This window comes from Cyprinus carpio, chromosome B8 (genome assembly GCF_018340385.1).
Source record: "Cyprinus carpio isolate SPL01 chromosome B8, ASM1834038v1, whole genome shotgun sequence".
NCBI lineage: Eukaryota > Metazoa > Chordata > Actinopteri > Cypriniformes > Cyprinidae > Cyprinus > Cyprinus carpio.
Window position 1 is genome coordinate 21,585,921 of NC_056604.1, and position 22,872 is coordinate 21,608,792.

Here is a 22,872-nt window from a genome sequence, read left to right on the forward strand (position 1 = left end):
ATGTGTATTTTCAGCAGCCATTACTCCAGTCTTTAGTCTTTCTTATTATCAATGCTGAAAACAGTTGTGCTGCTTAATATTTTTGTAAAAACTGGTATTTTTCAGGATTCTCTGATGAATAAGAACAGCATTTACTTGAAAAAATAATTTGCAACTTGTCTTTAATGTCAATTTTGATCAATTTATTCCTTGCATCCTTGCTGAATAAAAGTATTAATATCTAGAAAAATATCTTGCTACTGCCATGTTTGTGTTTTTATGTCGTTACCTTATTTTAAATCTATTATTGGTGATGTTACATGTTGAGTAATCGTTTACTCATTTTAATGTTTTAGCATTTGACTCCACAATGAATCAAAAAGCCCAACCCTAGACACCCATCAAAGAAACCACTAAGCCTTGCAATGGTGATGAAGATGGTGACGATGAGAAAGGTTTACTTACAGCTTCTCAAGGGAGTACAAGCCAGCGAAGGAACCATTTTTCAGGACGCGGATGCGATTGTTGCTCAGATTTCTGTGAAGAAATGCAAAAGCAGAGATGAAATCACTAATCACATTTTCACAGACAGCCATATAAAATGAAATCCACTCGTGCATCCAATGAAAACAGGCCTCACTCACACACTCTGTCATAGAGGCCCTCGCCAACACACACGCTGAACCAAAACACACACGTGCATGTCCAACAAAAACACGCATGTACTGTAAACACCCTGACACAAGCGTGCTTATATGGCCAGTCATCTCAGACACACATGCTCCCCAACTCTCACACATATTCTTAATTTGCTGCATACAAACCCATGACTGCTGCATTAGATTCTGCTACAAACAAAGAAATAGTAGTCGGACTGTAGAGGTAACCTGTGGTTCACTTCAAGACTTTCATTTCTATCAAACAGAATCAAAAACATAAGATATAAGGGAAGGCATTGATTTGTCTTTAATTCATTTAAAGATTTACTGCTTAAATGTAATGGTAGTGAATTAGTATTGTTCATTTGGGTGAATCTTTTTAATATATTTGTAACGTAATAAATTCTATATTGACTACATAATTCAATGTATGGCCTTTGTCATTTTTTTGAGGTGTAAATACTCCTAGTGAATTGAGTGAACGTTACTAATAAACTTAATGATTCTGTAACGTAGGAGGCATGACAATGGAGTGAGGATCCATTTGCAGGCTTTATTAAAAGAGAGCAAGGTCAAAACAGGCATGGTCCAGAAACAGCAAACAGTAACAGCAGAGACTAGGCAAAAAGAGTAATCCAGATACACAAGCAATGGTCAGGGCAGGCAGCAAATGATCAAAAACAGTGACTTGGTCCAGGATCAAAACACAATCAGGAAACACAGAAGGCAAGACAACAGGAGGCTAAACAAAATCACCAGCAAAGTCAGAGAGTGTATGAGAGTCAGAGCCCTAAAGAGTGGCTTCTAGACACTCAACAGACCAGAGTCCAGGAGGGAGGTGGAGCAGAGGCGGAATGGGGGGGGGGGGTAGAGGGCCAGGTCCATGAGGAACTGGGGCAACAGGGGACTGAGGAAGAGCCGGCAGAGCAGAAAGCCAAGGCGGAGCCCATGGAGCAGAGAGCCAGGGCGGAGCCAGCAGAGCAGGAAGCCAGGGCAGAGCAAGAAGCCATCAGAACTGAGCTGGAAACCACCACAACAGAGCAGATGAAGCAGAAGACCACCAGAGCAGGGCAGAAGGCCACCACAGCGGAGCAGAAGACAATTACAGAGGAGCAGATGGCACAGTAGACCACCACGGCAGAGCAGAAGACCAGAGCAAGGAAAACCACCATGGTGGAGCAGAAGATCCCCATGGCAGACCAGACGGATGAGAAAACCAGGACTGAGACCTCGGTGGAACTGAAACATAGGAAACTGACAGTGTACTTATGGCCCCAAAGACCAAGGTAGAAGGCACAGGGTTCACCAATAATCTCCTTGGCCGCGACAGAGTATTAAAAGTACATTGATGGCCTCCTTGGCAGTTACTTGACAGAAAAAAGGTCCAAACATAGATGCATTGGCTGAAGTGGTAGAGACAAACAGTTTGGAATCAGACACATATGGGAGAACTGGACAGGTAGACGTCCATAATTCTATTGATAAGGGAAAACAGGATGGGTAGACAGTTCATAATTAAACTCATTCATTGAAACCGGCAAGGCAGTTCAAAATCAGATACAACAGCAGAAATTAGAGAGAAAGACATCTCTGGCCATAACAGGGCGAGCAGAGTGTTCAGGAGCAGCCCCTTTGTCCAAGACAGGTAGAGAGTTCAAAGACGACCTCCTTGGTCGTGACAGGACAGGCAGAGAGTTCAGGGACAGCCCCTTTGTCCAAGACAGGAACAGGCAAGGAGATCAAAGATGACCTCCTTGGTCGTGACAGGCAGAGAGTTCACATACATCCTTAGTAGTTGAGGGAGGGGGAGAGATTTTAAGTGGATGCCTCTATAGCTTATGGAGGTTGTGAGATGGTTTGCCACCACCTCTGGAGGTTCTACAGCAGTAGCATCAGAAGTTAAACAGAGTTCCAAGATAGCGCTTGCAGTCATGACAGAAGCATCAGAAAACAGGGAGAATTCATCAACATTGACAGGGTTGGTACATAGTTCATTAATGGGCTCGTCGACCATGACATAACAAGCTAAACCAACACACAAAAAGCTGAAGCGATTTCTGCCGCATACACCTCCACCTCTGGAGAAACTGCAGCAGGCACTATCACCTCTGGGGACACCACTACCTTGGGAGGTTCAGCAGCATCAGCCACCACCTCTGGATATATCATAGTGGGCACCGCCTGGCGAGGTTCTGTTGTAGTGTATGCAGCCCTAACACTCCATAAAGTGCTCTCCATTATGGGAAGCGCTACAGGCAGGGGAATCAGTTCAGGAACAGGAGGGCTAGATTGAATGGATTGAGGGATACCAGCGGTGACCGCTAACAGCAGCGATGGATCCTTCACACTGGATGCCAGCCTGGGATACTGAAGAACTGACCTCGAAGATCTGCGTGCTACAGACGGGAAATGACAAGACTCTGATGGATGATCTGTTGTGTGATGTGATTATTATGGATGATCTGTTGTGCTGTGATATGATTTTTGCGTGCTACAAAGCCAACAAGACTCTGGACAGTCAGAGAGTGTGTTTGCTACTTTTAAAGTCCTTCTAATGTGAGACAGCTGTGAACTGATGATGAGCTCTGATGAACAACAGGTGATTGCAACTGATGATGTATCCAGGCAGAGGATTATGGGAATTGGAGTCCGGGGTGAGTGGTAAAGAGTACAGGATGGGGTCCCCTCTATCAGAGCTCATAAGAACTCCAGCTAGAGATTGTGACAGATGCAAGTTTGAGCAGTGTGCAAGTGCAAATGGTGTTCTTTTAAACGTTTTATTCATCAAAGAACCATGAAAAAATAAGACATGATTGGTTATAGTATATTAGATTAGATTAGATTAGATTAGATTAGATTAGATTAGATAAGATTAGATTAGATTCAACTTTATTGTCATTGCACATGTAAGGTACAAGGCAACAAATGCAGTTAGCGTCTAACCAGAAGTGCAATAAGCAGTAAGTAGAGAATATACAGTGTCTACAATATGTTACAAATGTACAATAAATATACAAATAAGGCAGTATTATGGACATAATTTACAGATTTTAAATACTATCAGCATGATATACAGATTGGTGTACTATATTGGTGTAACATACTATACAGATGGATTATGTATAAGTGTATGTACACTATAAGCAGAAACTATGAACATATGAACATCATTTACACTAGTGCAATGGACAGTAAATGTGCATAGAAAATATTTCAGTGTGCAAATGGATTACTCAGTATTCTGGATGAACAGACAGTAGTGCAAGTAATAACAAGTTTACTGTTTTTTGCTTGTTTGTAAATAATCAGATGTAGTGATGAGGAGGGGTGAGGAGTCTGTGTGTGTGGTTTGGGGGGCGTTGGGGGGTGTCAGAGGTCAGAGTTCAGTAGGGAGACAGCTGTAGGGAAAAAGGTGTTCCTGAATCTGCTGGTCCTTGTCCGGAGGCTCCTGAAGCGTCTCCTGGAGGGCAGGAGGTTAAATAGTCTATGGTCAGGGTGAGAGGAGTCCTTAAGTATGCTGTGAGCTCGACATATATGCACATACAGTAGTCTGGGTTGTTTTTTTGTTTACCTTGTGTAGTTTTATTTATGACTTATTTCATGATATATATACTTTATTAAAATATAGATCAGTCAGTGCATTAAACTAGAGGCTCTTAACTGACCTATACCCAACAAAATCAACCACAGATCCATTTAACAGGGCTGTGGACAGCAAAGATTTGGGGAAAATAGTGGTAAACATACATTGAGCATTTGAGACAGCAAAATCAATTGGCTTATCAAGTTTTATAAGACAGAAGAAAATGCTTCCCAAATCTTTTATTATTGACATAAATGGAGTATAAAATGCTTGAGTAATTTTACTTGTTTATTGTACTTAAGTGTTATTTTGACATTTAAACCTATGCCTTGTATTTTTACTTGATTACATTTCTGAAGAAAAAACAGCACTTTTTACTTTTTAAAAATTAATTTCAACATTTTATTTTCTTCCATCTTATGCAAATGAGATATGGTAAACAAAAGCTCAAACATGCATGCTTGACATGCAAGAACCAGTGATGTTTGTTTTTCGTGCTTCAAGCAAATGAAATTCAGCTTCAATCATAACTTTCATCACAGAAATTTCCGGCTTCAAAAGATTTATTTTTTCTGAAACTCTTTGTTTGGGTTCATTTGAAGAAAAGAAAAGTCATATACATATGGTATGGCATAAGGGTGTAAAGAATGAAGTAAAACACTGAGCATTTTGTGTGTTCCACTGTGCTGCATTTGAATTGTTGTTGTACACACTTGACTAGATGTTTTTGGCCTGTGCTATTGCATTTTGTTTTGTTTTTCCCCTTTAACCAACCCTTTTTATATCTGACAAAACATTTTATTAATTTTATATCACCTTGCATTCAAAAGATTATTAGAAATTATGAAACTAGGGTTACTAGGTTACTTTTATAATACTTAAGTACAATTTAAAGTTGTACTTTTTTAGTTTTACTCAAGTAGTTTTTGGCCAGATATTTCTACTTTAAATTAGTCAAATTTTCGCTCAGTAACTGTACTTTCACTTAAGTATAATTTTGGGTACTTTTTACACCCCTGTAAAATTTAATTCATTACAAAATCATCTGTTAAACAATTTAATTAGACAGATGCCCACATGAAAAAACTCTCATTTTTTGAAAGAAGTAATAAACAAAACTACACAAGGTGAAAAAAATACAACCCAGACTACTGTATATACATATACCCAATAATAACCCCTTTTTCATGATAAAAAAAAGATATCTTTTACTGCCACTTTTGATATGATGTGGTATTTCAGCAGCAGAAGAGAGGAGGAGAGAAAGTGTGTGAGAAAGGATGCTGCCCAAACACGAGTTCAGCAACCCGACAGCCATGAAGACATCGGCATCAACTTCAGCCATCAGACCAGGCTGTTTCCAATTAATCTTCACGGCTTAATGGAGGGATGGAAAGGGCGAGGGAATGAGGAAGAGGAGGGGGAGGAAGCCATAATCTTGATAATCACAGTGGATACATTTTTACATCAAAAGGAAGTTGAGGTCCACATCAAACGAATGCCCAGCTCTTTCCACGACAATTATCTCTTTCACCATTGGCTAATGGGCCTGAGACCAGAGAGAGTCTTATCAGAAGGAAGAGAGGAAAGAGAAGAGGAAGAGAGAGAGGGCTTTGGATGGTTGTACGGGTAAAGCTCAGGAGGAAAACAGGTTTGGCTTAGGTTTGTGGCTGATATGGACAAATAAAAACACAAAGATACCAGTAAACTGAGCTGTTATGTATATATCAGATCTATTGTCTATCCCTAAAGCATATATGGAATCAATACATCACAAGAGGCCATACATTACAGTGATTTTCCAACAGTTTAGAGTTTTAGGTCTAGGTAAGTTTTTATATAATAGCAACCACAGTAGCACGATACAGACACTAATGTTCATTAACTGAGTAGTTGACAAACAGTATGCAGATTGACTTTACTTTTTCAACATCAAAATTATAGAAATTTGTACTAGTATAGTAAAAGTTAAATATTGAATAGTAAAAGTAGGATTCAAAATCTAATTTAAACCCAGAAGTTGTAAAATAAAATAAAATAAAATAAAATAAAATAAAATAAAATAAAATAAAATAAAATAATGTAAAAATACAATCATGTAAAAAATACAATAATACAAAATAATCACTTTCTACTCATGCTTTCATTCATACTTTCAATTTAATACTGAATCAGAAAATAATTGTAAAATATAAATTATAAATCATCAAAATGTTGGTACAAAGTAGATTTAAATAAGTATATGAATAATTTTATTTCAAAGTTTTGTTTATTATTTGTATCTTTTAAAATGCAATATTTACATAATAATATTTGAAGGGTAAATGATAATGCTTTATTATAATTATAATTATTTACTTATAATGATTAATAGCATTAATAATTTATTTTATTTTATTTTATTAAATATTTTTCACATATTCAAATACTGAAATACACACACACACACACACACATGCATACTGAGAATCTTAGAATTTTACTTCTACTGGTACTGAATGCTGAAAATTTAGGTACCAATTTTTATAAAATAATGATTATTAATTAGTGTTTCCTTCACAATAGGATCACAATATCACATCAGTGCATAAATTCCTTCTTATGCTCACCCACATCTGACTTAGAGTGACCTGAGTGTTGATATAAAAGGCAAAGTCAACATCACAGAGAAACCACAGATGTCTATCTTCAGTCTAAAAGACAATCTGCTGCTACCCAAGATGTCACTGAGTTCATATTATACAGTCTGACTTACAACAATCATAAAGGACTTTAAACATCCTTAAGTCCACACCTGGCTTTATCCAATCAGATATTAGAGCAGTAATTATCCATGCATAACTGCATGTAATTCCTGGTACTTTCTAAAGTGTGTGTTTGTGACTAATGTTACCCTTTCGTCTGCTTCAGTGTGTCACAGCCTAATAGGGCGTAACTGGCTGAATATCCACTTATTGGCAGAAAATGTGTTACCAATCAGGACTAAAGAGTGTGTTTGTGTGTGTGTGTGTGTGTGTTTGTGTGTGTGTGTGTGTGTGTGTGTGTGTGTGTGTGTGTGGCCTATGTTGAGAGAAAGTGTGTCTGCTTTCATTTGCAAACCAGTCTTACTTCCTGCCTTGTCACAAAAGTTAATGAGCAGATTTAATCAAAACAAGCAGTCATTTTCAGTGCAAATACACCTTTTATGTAAAATCCAATATAGCATGACGCTAGCAACATTAACGTCATTGGTTTGATTCCCAAGGAATGAATGCATGAACATATACACCTTACATAACAAATCAGATGCTTAAAAAAAAAAAAAACAACGTTCAGATTTTGACTATTCCCAAACACCAGCACGATTGGAAATGCGACATTTTATACAATAGTTCAATAAACAAGTAGTTAATATTAAGTGACTTACATTTTAGACAGAATATTGACTGACGAAAATAATTCCAATCAAAGATCACAGCAAAACGGTCTCTCATCCCAGAGCAACAAACATCTGTGTTACATTACAGAACGATTCAGAGTTTTTGAACGAATCGGGTCAATGATTCAATGGCCCATTCATGAAGCCGTCTGCTTCATTTGTGAAAGAATCAACAGTTTCAACAAATCGGATGAATAAATGATAGACTCACTCATTAAGATAGTGACGTGCTGCCACCTACTGGCGGTTTAGTTAAGAAAAACTGTAGCTAGGAAAAATTGCCTTTTGTAAAAGCAAAAAAATGCCCTGGAAATCAATCTCACAGACATGCAAATATAAGTAAGAGCTGATAGAACATGGAAATATTGCCTCAAACTAGATTACATTTACACCGTTTTTCTTTCTGGAAAAGTAACATTTTTACTTGGAAAAGTGAGTGACCAATTTACTTGTCCAAAGGAGAAGCACAAGGCTAAATGTCGAGCCCTGGACACATTTTGTCAGAACTATGTTAAAGGGATAGTTCACCCAAAAATGAAAATTCTTTATTTAAAAAAAAAAAAAATCATTACTCATCCTCATGTCGTTCTAAACCCATAAGACCTTTGTTAACTTCGGAACACAAATTAAGATATTTTTGGTGAAATGCGGGAGCTCTCTGACCCTGGGTAGACAGCAACGCAACTGACACGTTCAAGGCTCAGAAAGGTAGTAAGGACTTCTTTAAAATAGCCCTTGTGACATCAGTAGTTAAACCTTAAATGTTATAAAGCTACACTTTTGGTGCGCGAAGAAAACAAAAATAACTTTATTCAACCATTTCTTCTTTTCAGGTCAGTCTTCACCACCATTCACGACATTACCATGACGCAGGGTGACGAATTAATGACAGAATTTTCATTTTTCGGTGAACTATCCCTTTGAGACTATGAAAACTCATCTCAAATCAATCAAAATACTTGTAATTTTTGTCAGTGTTGGAGTAGTTACTACGTTTGTGAGCTTTCAAAATCAAAGTAATGCAATGCCTCCAGACAGCTCAATCAAGCAACCTGTCCTCCAACTAATACGCTCGTATATGTCATTTGTCCAAATCCCTGAAATACAACCCATCAGAGCGTATACTACAATTGCGCCCTCTCGGCAAAAGGTCGTTTTCATATTAATGTTTTGTATTCTTTTATTTGCACTGTGATTTGCGTTTCGTGTAGCTCAGTTGGTAGATTATTGCGTTATACCTTGATATGCAATCATGCTATCATGGGTTTGATCCCAGAGAACGGACGTGCATGTAAAATGTATATGCTCAATAAATCATAATTTAGCATGATTTCTGTGAGGGTTAGGTTTAGGGGGAGGGGCTAGGTGTGGTCATTCGAACGAATAAGCCACCTAGTAAAATATGTACGAATTACTGTGAGATCGGTGTAAAAAGTCCACACATTGCATTAAATAAACGTGCGTTTTGATTTGTAATGACGTTATACGTCATTTCATGACGACAGACGCAATGCGATACTGTCATTATTTTTACGCCTGCTAGAGGCCGCTTAACTTTAAAACGTAAATATAGGTCGTAATAAGGTGCTTGCACAAATGACCTATATGGTCGTTTTTTGTTGGAGGACAGGCTCACATATTTCAAATCAGCAACCAAACTCAAAAAATTAACTGCCCAATGAATGTTGCTTCTTATGCTCAAATAGTGTTTAAAAAGCTTATTTTTCAGGCTAGACCAGTCAATGCACGTGCGCAGTCATATCGCGCTTAAGACTCTGCATGCGAATTTGCTGGTCCAACCTCAGGTTTCTATGGGAACCGGTGATTCTGACAACTGCTGCAGTGACGCAGTGACTTTACCAATCAATGACTGGCTCTTTCATTTAGAAGGCATGACTATCCCGCCAATTTCTCCCATTCATAAGTATAGGAGTGAACCGTCTTTTGTGCTTTGTTCACAAAAACTCTATTTAAATGTGTAAAACCATTCTGTGCTACACCCAAAGCATATCAACCGATTTTGACAGCTGTTTTTTGTATGACTAATGCTAACGCTAGCCACCCCGCTAATGACTTCCCGCATATGTGCACATGTGTGGACAAACACACAGCTAAACTACATCCTGCCATCTAATTAAAGAAAATTAAAGAGGACATTTTAGAACCAACACAAGTTCCCCAAAAGTGAGTCTCTGTGTTTTGGCTCAAAATGAATGAAAATGACATCTTGCCTTTGTCAGGTCATTACTGAGGGTGACTACTCCAAACCACTAACCCACTGCAGTCATCCTACTGTTGCAGGATGTAGGGAGGATCAGGACACATAGTACTGGGACACGGCCAGCCGAACAGATCTTCAAATAGCTCTTTGACCCTGATCTACCCCGCCTGATGCTCTGGTCGGGCACAAGAACCGTCAGCTAACTGAAGCCAGACACAAGATAAAAGCTGAAAACCAGACTGATCTACTGCATAATTTAATACAGAGAGAGACTGAGAGATATCACTGGCAAAAACACAAACCGGTTAATTGGACCCAGAGACTATAGAGCTATAGATAGTAATGAGTCAGGAACCATTTAGAAAGTGAGCGTTTGTGAATGTTAGGTGTCACATAAGGTCTTGGCTTGCGCGAGTGTATATGTTTATAGTCAGAGTATCATTAAAACAGAATTATATGATATATACAGTACATGGCTACATTTTTACATGTAGTCAAACTAAACTTTTGTTGTGTGAAACCCATTTCCAAAAGGTGTTTTACAGAAGCTGTTTCTGTCTCAGAGTAATAAATAAAATGGTCACTGTGAGGTGAAGCTAAAAAGTAATCAAGTAAAATACTGTGCTGTTACTTCGGAAATGAAATAGGTTACAGATTACAAGTTGCCCTATTTAAAATCTAATAACTATTTCAATTACTTTATTTAAAGTAACATAACTGATTACATTTGCTTACTTTTTGATCACTTATCTAAATTAGTAATCTGAAAACAATAAAATCTGTATGTGTGTGGAAAATATTTAGATGTAACCCCCTGTTAAATTGTTAACATTGTCATAAGTAACTGCAATTTGATTACACTTTTTTCTCAGTAACTGTAACAGAATAGTTATATTTATTTTGTAATTAAACTAGTTACTCCCCAACACTGTTTACATAATGTCAAAATGACAAAAAATAAAGCCACACCACAAAATATAGTGATATAAAGTTGCATTTGTGTAATATAAACTCAGATTATGTGACATAAAATAGCACTTGTGATAAATGAAGTCATATTATAATGTATGAATATGAATTTTAAAGTCACATCAGTGAAATATGAAGTTGAATTATAAAGCCACAACTGAGATATAGCTACAACTCTGAGATATGAAGTCATAATTGTAAGATATTAAGTTAGAATTGTGAGATAAGAAGTAATATTGTGAATTATAAAGCTGTAACTGAGATAAAATTGCAACTGTGAGATATGAAGTCAAATTGTGAGTTATAATGTCGAAATTGTGCAATATAAACTAAAATAAATTTTAGTTGTAAGATATGATGTTGCAATTGTGAAATGTAATGTTGCAAATGTCAGATATAAAGTCATATTGTGAGGTATTAAGCAGGGCTCTGAACCAGTTCAAGGAACAAAAAAGAAATCCGGAAACGAACGAAACTTGCAGAAACAGAAACAGAAATTGCCATTAACCGGTTAATAACGTTATTTTATCGTTCCATTTAATATTTGAAATTTGCTGTCAAATCCCAGTAGTACGGCCTTTGCAAATGTGACACTGAAGCCAACGAGTGAAATGTCCGATCAGCTGTGAACTTATCATAGGTAAGTCGCAATGGCAATGCAATGCCCTTAGAGTTTATCTGAGGATAGTGTAAGATGAATTCAACAGATCACACGCACCTGTAGCGCTTCTGTGAATGGAGAAAACAGAAAAACTATAGCCTTTCATAAAAAGGAATATAGGCATATGCACTAAATATATTTCACTTAAATCATATTGACAGATTAACAAAACTAAAGAAAAAAATGTGCTTAATCACAGTTCATTGTGACACGTTCCAAAGTTTTCGGAAAGGAAAGCGAAAAAGCAGAGAGTATTTCCTTTATTTTGCAAAAGCTTTGCAGTTTTAATTATTTTGCAAAAGCTTGACAGCTTTGAATAATGTCTGGCTTCTGTATAACCAATGAGCGTTAGTATGACCATCGCGCCAACGCCTTACGCACCACCACAACATAATTTTGCTATATTGAAACCTGTTCATTATCAAAATAAAATACAGTTAAAGAAACAAATAAAAAAAGTTACACTGCTCCGTTGTACAAAATTTGTTGTGTTCAGCGTGACCGCGCTTCAATGTGCTGATAAAGCCGATGTGAAGGATGATGTTTTATGTCGATGAAAGTACAAACACTATATAATAAATAATATTTTAGCATCCAGATACATCAGGAATATGGAAACATTTAGATTCGTGCCAAATGAGAGAGGTAGGCATCAGCTTCACCTTTAATTAATTTGTTTTTGGATTGACGTTTTTATAGCCTAAACTTGATGATTTGTTTTGGAGAGAAACTAATAACTGTTTTTATAATGTTTGTAAACATGTTGCTTTAGCCTACAGGCATTTTAGCCTTCATTATTTCGGAAAGTAATAGGGCTAATAAAATGCCACGTGAGCCGCGACTTTTTTTTTTCACTCTCAAAACGCAATATTATTTAAGTGTTTTTTGGGGTTTTTTTTAACAATGCAGCAAACATTTGTAAATATCTTAAAAATACTATGATGTCTTAAAAGTGTTGATAGATTTTTTTTATTATTATTATTTGTTTAGTAGCCTACATTTGGCCAAAATCTAGAAAAGATGATGCTGCATTGGCTGTGACTAAGCGCCTTAAAAGTGGTTATTGGCTAACATTACCAGATCTCTCTTTTTTCCTTTTCTTTTTGAGTAAAGGAAACACTACTAGGGCTGTGGTAATTATTATTATTGTTACTTTATTATTATTATTATATTATTATTATTATTAGGCAAATTATAGGCAAAGAAAATTGTTTTAAATAAATAATGTTATTAACCAGTATTTCTTCATCCCGAACAGGTTTCGGAACGGTAATAATATCAGAGGAATGCAGGAACAGAAACGTTAAAATATTGATTCTGCTCGGAGTGAACCGATTACATTTGTCTTCATCCTAAAGCGGTTTTGTTAAGTTAATATTGTGAGATGTAAGGATTATAGTGTGAGGTGTTTTTGAGATATTAAGTCATACTATGGGTAATAAACTCTTGAATTTTGAGATGAGTGATTCAAGCCCTGGTATTAAGTCACAATTGTGCACTATTGAGTTATAATGAGACTGTGTGACAATAAACTCTTGAATTTTGAGATGAGTGATATGAAGTTGCTGTAGTTGTAAGTAATGTTGGTTATATTGGTGGATTTGTAAGAAATAATGCCACAATTGGGAGATTTGAAATCCCAATTAGATATATATATAATATATATTATATATATATATATATATATATATATATATATATATATATTATATTTTTTTTTTTTTTTTGAGGTGGAAACGGACTTCCATAGGACCTTATATAAAGAAACAAACTGTATTGTTCTCAACAGAACAGCAGGCAGGCATCAGCACACACTGACACCCGCATACGAAAATACACACTGAAAAACATGCTGCGTACACACACGCACACCAGAACTTGAAGCGGCCTGCTCTGTAAACAAACTAAAACAGGCGGTGCTCCTGTTCAGCTAAACAGGAAGTGGAGAAAATGAGCTGTTTATACAGAGCTCGGCTGACTGAGGTCAGAGGTCAACCACAGAGCGCTTCCTGTTCTGCTGTGTGATGGACAGGGCAGAGAGAAAGAGCAGGTGGACGACAGAATGAGGGGAAGAGATAAGGACAAAACAACAAGAGAAAGATTAAAGTTAGCAAGGAAAAGAGGAAAACAGGACAGGAATCCAGTTAAAGGATGAGAATTATATATAAAAAGAGTGAGAAAGAAAGGGCAAATTAAGGTGGGAATAGTTTTAAAAAATGAATAATGCTACTTAAAAACAACCCTATTTAGTTTAGATGCATTCATGTTATGTTGGAATAACGTAATTACAAAATAGAAACACAGATTCAGATTTGTATAAAGCTCTGATTGTTCCAACTTCACAGTTGTGATGAAAGACTAGCAGTGACTTCATAATCTTCATTTTATACCTAGTGCTTTTATTATTGTTACCAATGCACTTTCTATTTTACAACAATAATAATGATATTCACTATCTAATAAAGCATTTTAATGTCACCAGGAACAGATGATTTAATGGATACCATTATTGGCATCAAGAGTTTTGAAATATAAAAGAATTATTTTTGAATCTGAGGACATGGCCATCTTAGAGTTGTCCTCCTGTAATTTAAAAAATAAAAGGGGGGGGGGGGGTCTTTTTTTCCATAAAATTAAAGACAATGGAGTCTGATATTTCATGGTCCATTTTTGAGCTTGACAGCCCTAAATCTTATTCCCTTATGGGAAAATAATAACAAAATAACTCATTATTGTTGAGTAATAAAAAACATAAAATCATATGGGTTTAGTTCCACATGAGGGTGAGTAAATTATGACAAAATGATCATTTTTATGTAGAGCTGCACAAAAAAACAATTGAAACTGAAATAGAGTAATGTTGAGAGTCTGTTGACTATGTTGCTATTATTAAAAGTGAACGATATAAAAGAATTCAAAAAGAAAGAAATGAATCATTAAAGTAAGACAGAATGGAGGAGAGAAATGTGACAAAAAGCAGACACACATTAACTGGTCGCTTTCAGTAGCAGTTCTGTCTTTCAAACAGCAGACCTCAGAGAAACAGCTAATCTACGTAAACCAGACCACAGTCTAAAGCTCCATAATTGAATGTGTCAAGCTTAAAAACAAAATCAGCAGTGACATGAAAGACATACAACATCAGTCATCAGAGCACTGATCCTACTCAGTGTGCCTTATTAATTATTATAGTAATTACTGCATCAGGGACAAAAGCATCTTCATGCGTCCCTTCATACATTATGAGAGGCCATGTGAGTCATGTCAAGTGTCATCATGAGTGAAACCGAGAATCCAGATGAGTTTGAAAGGCACGCTCGAATACTACTAAAATGTACCTATAACTGGAGATTACACCCTGCTGTTGTGGTGTGGCAGCACAATGTGACACAGTCTGGCAAGGACGAGTATTTCCTCAGTGACAACAATTCCTCCGTTCTGTGGCACTTGCTGGAGCGGTTTGGCTCAATTTGTTTCCTCAAACCGCAAGGCCTCTGAGACCAAACAACAGACTATGTCAGTTTGTCCCTCGGACAGCTAAGCGGCCTTCATTTCTGCCACTCATACTTAGGAAAACAACTTATTTTGAGACATTCTGAACATTAGATGACGTACAAGAAGAGGTCATTTGGCACAATGTTACCACTCGTGAAAAAGAAGTGCACTTTAGTATACTTCTAAAATGAGTTCTTGGAGGAAAAAGAATATATACTTGTGAATATATAAGTGTGAATTGATTTGTTGTGATTTTTTTTGTTGTTTTTTTGCAGTTTTGTTTAATTGAGTTTATATGTTAGTTTTTGTTTGTTAGTTGTTGATTCGATAGCCTAGTGGGCAGTGTGCCAACATATAACGCCATTGCATTATGGGTGTCCTGAGTTTGAATCCAAGCTAAAGGACCTTTCCTGATCCCACCTCACTTCCTGTCTACTCTACTCTGTCCTATCTAATAAAGGTTAAAATATATATATATATAAAAAAACAGTAAAAGTAATCTTTATATATAATTTCATAACTAATTTATATAACTATTGTCGTTTATATACAATTAAAGTTTAGTGCGGAATGTACTGATATGTATTTGCAATTACACAGCTGTAATGATGAAGTTGCAATTTAATGCATTTAAAATTAAATATTGACTTTAAATGTAAAATTTAATAACATTACAGTTCAAATTATATAATAAAGTATTTGAGATTCCTTTTAATGCATCAAAATGTTTATTTCTTTAATGCATGACAAAGATTAAATCAATGACTGAAATAAAAGTTTTAATTGGAGCATGTTAAGAAACTCTTTACATGCACTCAATTGATCTTTTATTTAATAATTATATCATCTGCAAGTACAGCTTTTAAAAATATATCTATATATATATAGATTTGAAGTACACTTCATGTGCATACTGTACTCAACACAGTTAAGTGCACTTCTTTTTAACAAGTGACCCAGAATGTCCTCCAGGGGAAGTCGTGGCCTAGTGGTTAGAGAGTTTGACTCCTAACCCTAAGGTTGTGGGTTCGAGTCTCGGGCCGGCAATACCACGACTCAGGTGCACTTGAGCAAGGCACCGAACCCCAACTGCTCCCCGGGTGCCGCAGCATAAATGGCTGCCCACTGCTCTGGGTGTGTGTTCACGGTGTGTGTTCACTGCAGTGTTTGTGCACTTGGATGGGTTAAATGCAGAACACGAATTCTGAGTATGGTCACCATACTTGGCTGTATGTCACGTCACTTTGAAGTGCTGGGGAAATAAAAAGTGAAAAAGTATTTCTTCCTTATGAAAAGTCACCAACTAAATTAACCAAGATTCTTCCCCAGCGGACAATAATTAAGGACATTAGCATCAAGCTCGATGTTCGTCATGCCTTTATTAGTTTACGTGAAAGCTCTGCTGAGGTCTTTGCGATTCTCAGTACAGGAGTTGAGTTTAACCATACTTCAGCGTCATTCTGAGACCGGCTCATAATATGACTTCATTTTCTCTCCTTCTGGAGCCAAACAGAAGAACCGCAGTCTGGATGGGAGTCACACAGTGGGATTTAAATTTAATAATACTGCGCTGAGTTTAGCCAACAAGCTCCCATTAAAGACCTCCACTTCGCCCAGGACGCCTATACAGCACATTACTAACTACCACTATAGACCTTAGAGGAGACACCATGTTTAATTTGACACAAATGTTCTACTATCTTAAGGTCTTAAGATTATGTGTAAAAAAAAAAAGATTTTTGATCCACAATTTGTAAAAAGACATTTTTACATATATAAGGCTAATTACAAATGCATCCATTATTGTGCAAACTATACATTTGCGGAATAAATCCAATATAAAACAATGTTTCAGTTTCATTTGGCGTTTACATCAAATGTAACAGCCTAAACACCAGTATTTTCCCTTGCCATACGATGACAATGATGAGAGCTAATACTGATCTCCAAAACCATGCTGTGTACATTAGAATGAATGTGCAAATTATAAAAGATTATGCAGCATCAGAAGGAAGGGGAGAGAAGGGCTGAGGAGTGATGAAGCGCTGCAGACAGAGAGAGTCTCTCTTGTCTGACTGAGGGTTTCTAAGCTCAAGTGGGGCCACTAGTCTCTGCACTACACAAAGTGTGTGTGTGTGTGTGTGTGTGTGTGTGTGTGTGTGTGTGTGTGTGTGTGTGTGTGTGTGTGTGTGTGTGTGTGTGTGTGTGTGTGTGTGTGTGTGTGTGTGTGTGTGTGTGTGTGTGTCCTATCACAGGCCCCACACTGAAGTGGAGGTTATCAGAAAAAGAAAGTACTCTGTCTCACAAATGTGGCATGTTGAAATACCCTTAACCTCAAAGAACCTTCTGTCTCCCTTACGTCCTCCTGCTGTAATGCTCTAAGATCAAAACAGCCTTATTCAGCAACTGTCAAAGACTTTGGACATCATATATCAACTTTGTAATCAACAGTTCAATGTTATTAGAACTACCAAACAGAAAATATTCTCTGTTTCATTAATTATTAAATCAGTAAGGGGACCTAAAACCTACTTAATTGTGGTCAAATCACTGGAAGGAAAGGCTTCTTGTGGCTTTTATAAAACAGCAATGTGATAAATCACACCAATGCTCAATAAATAGCTACATTTATTGTTAATAACCACAGTAAATTATTCTGATGTGGTCACAGGCTCTTTTATAATGACTGCAAATGTGACTCATTCAATCTGATTTCAGCGTCAGAACTATCAGTTTTATAATCTGTATCTTTGCAGTAATCTACTGAGCGAGTCTTACAGTACAGTAGCAAAAACAGCCTATAATTCTAAGGGTGAGGAGAAAGGAGGGAAAACAGTGATGAAAAGGCAACATTACTGTGTTACAAAAGTGAATAATGTGGCCCCTTGAAGCCAGCAAGGATTTTTCCAAAAACGATGCTGTTTTGCTAATTTTCTCTTTATCTATTGGCTATTAAAGTAACTTCTTTCACTCCAAACACTTTTACTATCAATTCATACTAGCACTGTACATGTATCATAACAAAATCTAAAAGTGATGCTTTTTGTTCTTGAAAGAGACTGTTCTCATTGACTCAAAAATACTAAATTTACAAGTATTATTGTAGTACTATTTATATCCTATTACAGTTTTTATTAATATTTTGAATTAGCTTTGATTTGTATATTTTCATTTTTTCATTATAATTTTAGTTTACTATTTAGTATTTATCTGTGTGCTTTTGACAGTTTTATTAGTTTTTTTATATTACTATTTAAGTTTAATTTATTTGTATTTCAGCTTCAGATTTTATTTAATAATTTCAGGGCTTTAAATGAAACTTATTTTAATTAGTTGCCAGGGCAACATTTCCAATTTCCGTTATGTTTTTTTTTTTTTTTTTTTTTTTTTTTTTTTTTTATCTATTATTCATATTTTAATTTCAGCTTTATTTCAATTAACAAAATGATGTTTCAGTTTTAGTTAACAATAGTAACCCTAATCTGTAAATAAAATTTACTGTTATATAAACCCAGTTTAACTAATTAACTCAAAAGAATTAGATATTGCTAGAATAAATGTTTTTGCAATTCCATTTGGTCCCACTAGTAGAGCAAAAATGGCACACTTAAACACAAGTAATTTTTGGTGTAAAGGCCCAAAGGTTTTTTTTTTCAGCTGATGAATGATAAAATCACTGACAGCCAATCAGAATCCATCCTGCTTTAAAGAGCTTGAGCATTTAAAGCAGTATAGGTGACATAACTGCAGCGTAAACTTATAATAAACTGAGCATTATCATGTCTTGGCATGGACGCTAACGTAGATATTGTTCGTGGTTTGAATGGGCCTTGACGACTGAGTATTGATACAGAAATTAAACATAAATGAGAAGTCGAAGGTTATGAAATATCCTGAGAAATATAAAATGACAGATTTATCAAAGACATGAACTTCATGAACTTTCAAAGACATGAAAATGATTCAAATGTTTGGTGGAGAATTCAGACAGCTTCTTAGAAAACAAGAGGAGGTGAGAAAATAGACAGAGCCAGAACAGGGAAAATCCATATAAGACAGAGAGTGAGAGAGAGAGAGAGAGAGAGAGAGAGAGAGAGAGAGAGAGAGAGAGAGGTCCCTTCAGCTTTGCCACTAATGAAGCCTAAGAGCCCAATTACACAGCCTTAACAGCAGGAGCAGCCAGGAGAGAGAGTGTGTGTGTGTGTGTGTGTGTGTGTGTGTGTGTGTGTGTGTGTGTGTGTGTGTGTGTGTGTGTGTGTGTGTGTGTGTGTGTGTGTGTGTGTAGACGTTTTTGTCAGTGTGTATGCATACATGCCTCTTTGTGTGTATAAATTTGTTTAGATGAATGTGTTTTTTCGGTATGTCTTTTACTCTCATTCTAACGTGTAAAGTCCGGTAGAGTGTGTGTCAGCGTGAGACTGTGTGTGTATGTGTGTGTTTGTGTATGTGTATGTGAACAGAATCTGGGCTGCTCTGCTCTTTGTTAAATGGCAGCTATTCTCTCTCGAGTTCTTCAAGTACCCCGGCTGCTGCCTGACAGTTCACTGCCTCTGAAGCTCCAGCCGACCCCCATCCCGCTCCAGCATCCAGCCCAGATCCCCTCAGCCACGCTGGGGCTTGAGTGCTGCTGGAGGCTGGCTGTCTGGAGAAGCACTTTGCAGCAAAAAGCCACTCAAGAAAAGTACCTGATGTGTGCCTGAGAGCCTTGTATCCATCCTCAATGTGGAAGGTCAAATATATGTGTCTATGTGTACATGTGGGTGTGTAGCTGCTCAAGTCAATGTAAACAGTGAACACTCAGAATAGGAAAAAGTATCCAACAACATCCACTAAAAGCTTGATACACTTCCTGCATCAGGACGAGATGCACTTTTACAGTTATGCAACAAAGTTAATGTACACTTTAAAAGCAAGGTTATTAGAGTAAGTTTTGCAAGAAAATGCTATTCGTCTTTTACCTTTAAAATTGCATGTTTAATTCAATTTTGCTTGGCACTTCTTTGTAATCAGTTGTGAAATTTACTAGAAATTTATGGGTGAAAATCGAATCCTACACTGTAAAACCCGACAAGTAACAACTCAAACCGTTTGAGTAAACAGATATCCTTAAAAAACTGACAAGTTAGGTTTACTCAAACCGTTTGAGGAAACCGATTGCCTTAAACCATTTAAGTTTTAAAACTAACACATTGTAAAACCCGACAAGTAACGTAACTCAAACCTTTTGTGTAAACAAATATCCTTAAAAACATGACAAGTTGGGTTTACTCAAACCGTTTGAGGAAACCGATTGCCTTAAACCATTTAAGTTTTAAAACTAAATAGTTATGAGTACTCTGAACTTAATTCAGTTGAGTTCACTGAAAGAACATATACATTGCAATTAAGTAATTAAGTGATTAATTGAGTGATAATTGTGAATTAGTGATGAACAGCTGCTGTTAACAAACAGAATTACTGAAGAAAAGAGAGAAAGGAACTACAACTGACTTCAGACACAGTCTCACTAAAACCTGACAAGTTATGTTAACTCAAACCGTTTGAGGAAACCGATTGCCTTAAACCATTTAAGTTTTAAAACTAATAGTTGTGAGTACTCTGAACTTAATTCAGTTGAGTTTACTGAAAGAAGATATACATTGCAATTAAATAATTAAGTGATTAATTGAGTGATAATTGTGAATTAGTGATGAACACCTGCTGTTAACAAACAGAATTACTGAAGAAAAGAGAAACACAAGAACTACAACTGACTTCAGCCTTAGATAAAATAAACTGAAATAAAATACATTAAATCTCTCAAGATCTGATTAAACAACCCCACAAACAGCATCACCAGCTCCACTTATTAATAACCACACTGACTTTATTTCTGTCAGACGTCTACAGAAGATCTGATTGAGAATTAACTAAGGTTTAGATGTTGATTTATTGTTTCATTTAAAGTAACCATGTTAGAGATCAGTGTTTGCTTTAGTTGGGCTCTTGACCCTTGATTTCTGTCTTAGTTTTTTCTTTGGCTTGTTTGTTTCAAAATCCCAGAGAAAATATCATCAGGTGTTATACACACACTCACACTCTTAGAAGCTGCTTTTATCCAAAGCAACTTACAGTGCATTCAGGTTAGCATTTTTTTTTATCTAACCTGTACTTGATGTTTGTTGTTATACTATATATTGGTGATGATAATCATTGATTATTGAACTGTTTGGAGTTTTATCTCTGATGAAACAGGTCTTGTGTAATTAGTTGGATTGATTACAGTAAAAGTGATTCTAAGAGCCAGTGGTTCTGTGGTAATCAGTTAATATAAAGAACTTTCCAAACAGTTTGGTTTTCTGTGGTGTCACTTAGTCACACACAGACATCAATAATCAGCATATGAACCTCAACAATGGTGACCATAAAAAAAAAAAAAAAAAACTATGCAGCAGAGCATGCTGGGAGCCATGGATGGGTTTTGTACTACAATAGTACCCAGCATGCATTGCAGCATGTTTTTTTTTTTTTCGTCACCATTGTTGAGGTTCATAGTCTGATTATTGATGTCTGCGTGTGACTAATTGACACCATAGAAGACCAAACTGTTTGAAAAGTTCTTTGTATTAACCGATTTTGAAAGAACCACTGACTTTTTGAATGGCTTTCATTGTAATCAACTGAACTAACTGTAGAACACCTATTTAGTAAGATTTTGAACAGCTACATAATTGATGATTATCATCACCAATATGCTGTACAACAACCAATACCTGATCATATTTTCTCTGGGTTTTTTGAGTTATAACAAACATGTTTCAAAAACACATGGTTACAACGTCCAAAAAAAAAAATCTAAGACAGAAGTCAAGGGTCAAGAGCCCAACTAAAGCAACACTGATCTCTAACATGGTTACTTCAAATGAAACAATAAATCAACATCTAAACCTTAGTTAATTCTCAATCAGATCTTCTGTAGACGTCTGACAGAAATAAAGTCAGTCTGGTTATTAATAAGTGGAGCTGGTGATGCTGTTTGTTAACAGCAGCTGTTCATCACTAAAGCTCAATCAGCACTTAATTAATCACTTTATTACATAATTGCAAAGTTTTAAAACTTACGTGGTTTAAGTAAAGGCAATCTGTTTACTCAAACGATTTGTGTTACTGTGACTTGTCAGGTTTTACAGTGAGTGATAATGTATCTGTGGGGTAGTACATAAAAATAATTGCAACTGGGCCTTTAATTATTGTTTTTATAAGTCACAAGTATTAAATATTACCCATAAGCAAAACAAAAACAAAAGGAAGGGCATGAGAATGGAAGACTGGAGAATGGAAGTTTTAATTAATGCAGATTTGTATTGAGGAATGTACAATCTTTGCTTTAGAGCAAAAGAGGCAAGTAAAAATCTCAAATCGACCTCTGTCTTTTACATTCGCACATAACATATTCTTGCTATGAGTGTCATTCTCACAAATTGCTGAACCTAATAATTGCACATAAATATTTGAATTGATTGGCAGGCTTAAATATTTTATTTCACTTTGTTGAATCAATCGTTTTCATATTAGGTTTAGTTTTAGTATGATAAAAACCTTGTCTCTCTCACACACACATATAGTTTGTCCGAAAGCCTTGAGCACAATGAGCACTTAGTGCTTAAATGCATCTTGAGATGTGAATGCATGTCTTTGTGCAGCCAGCCTGCAGGAAGAGAGAGGGAAAGAGACAAAGAGAGAGAAAGACACAGATTTTGCCAAGTCCACTCCATCCATCTCTGAGTCTGTCAGCGGTTAAGTGGATGCATGTAACTGTACAGCAACTGTTTGCTGATTGAGTAATGCAGAATCATAAGATGATCAGAAATCCTTCTCAGATATGGACACATAAAGCATTTTACTGTC

At 36.3% G+C, this 22,872-nt stretch overlaps 2 protein-coding genes across 3 annotated transcripts in view; both read right to left on the bottom strand.

Moving 5' to 3' along the window:
- Nucleotides 1-22,872, bottom strand: part of LOC109053914 (disintegrin and metalloproteinase domain-containing protein 9) — a 1,168,157-nt gene that overhangs the window by 798,943 nt on the left and 346,342 nt on the right. The window lies entirely within an intron of this gene.
- The window catches only part of LOC109094512 (adhesion G protein-coupled receptor A2), an 85,707-nt gene that overhangs the window by 45,692 nt on the left and 17,143 nt on the right, over nucleotides 1-22,872 (bottom strand). The window contains exon 2 of the mRNA XM_042730123.1: nucleotides 445-516. Within this exon, the coding sequence (XP_042586057.1) occupies nucleotides 445-516 (72 nt within the window). The remainder of the gene's footprint in view (nucleotides 1-444; nucleotides 517-22,872) is intronic.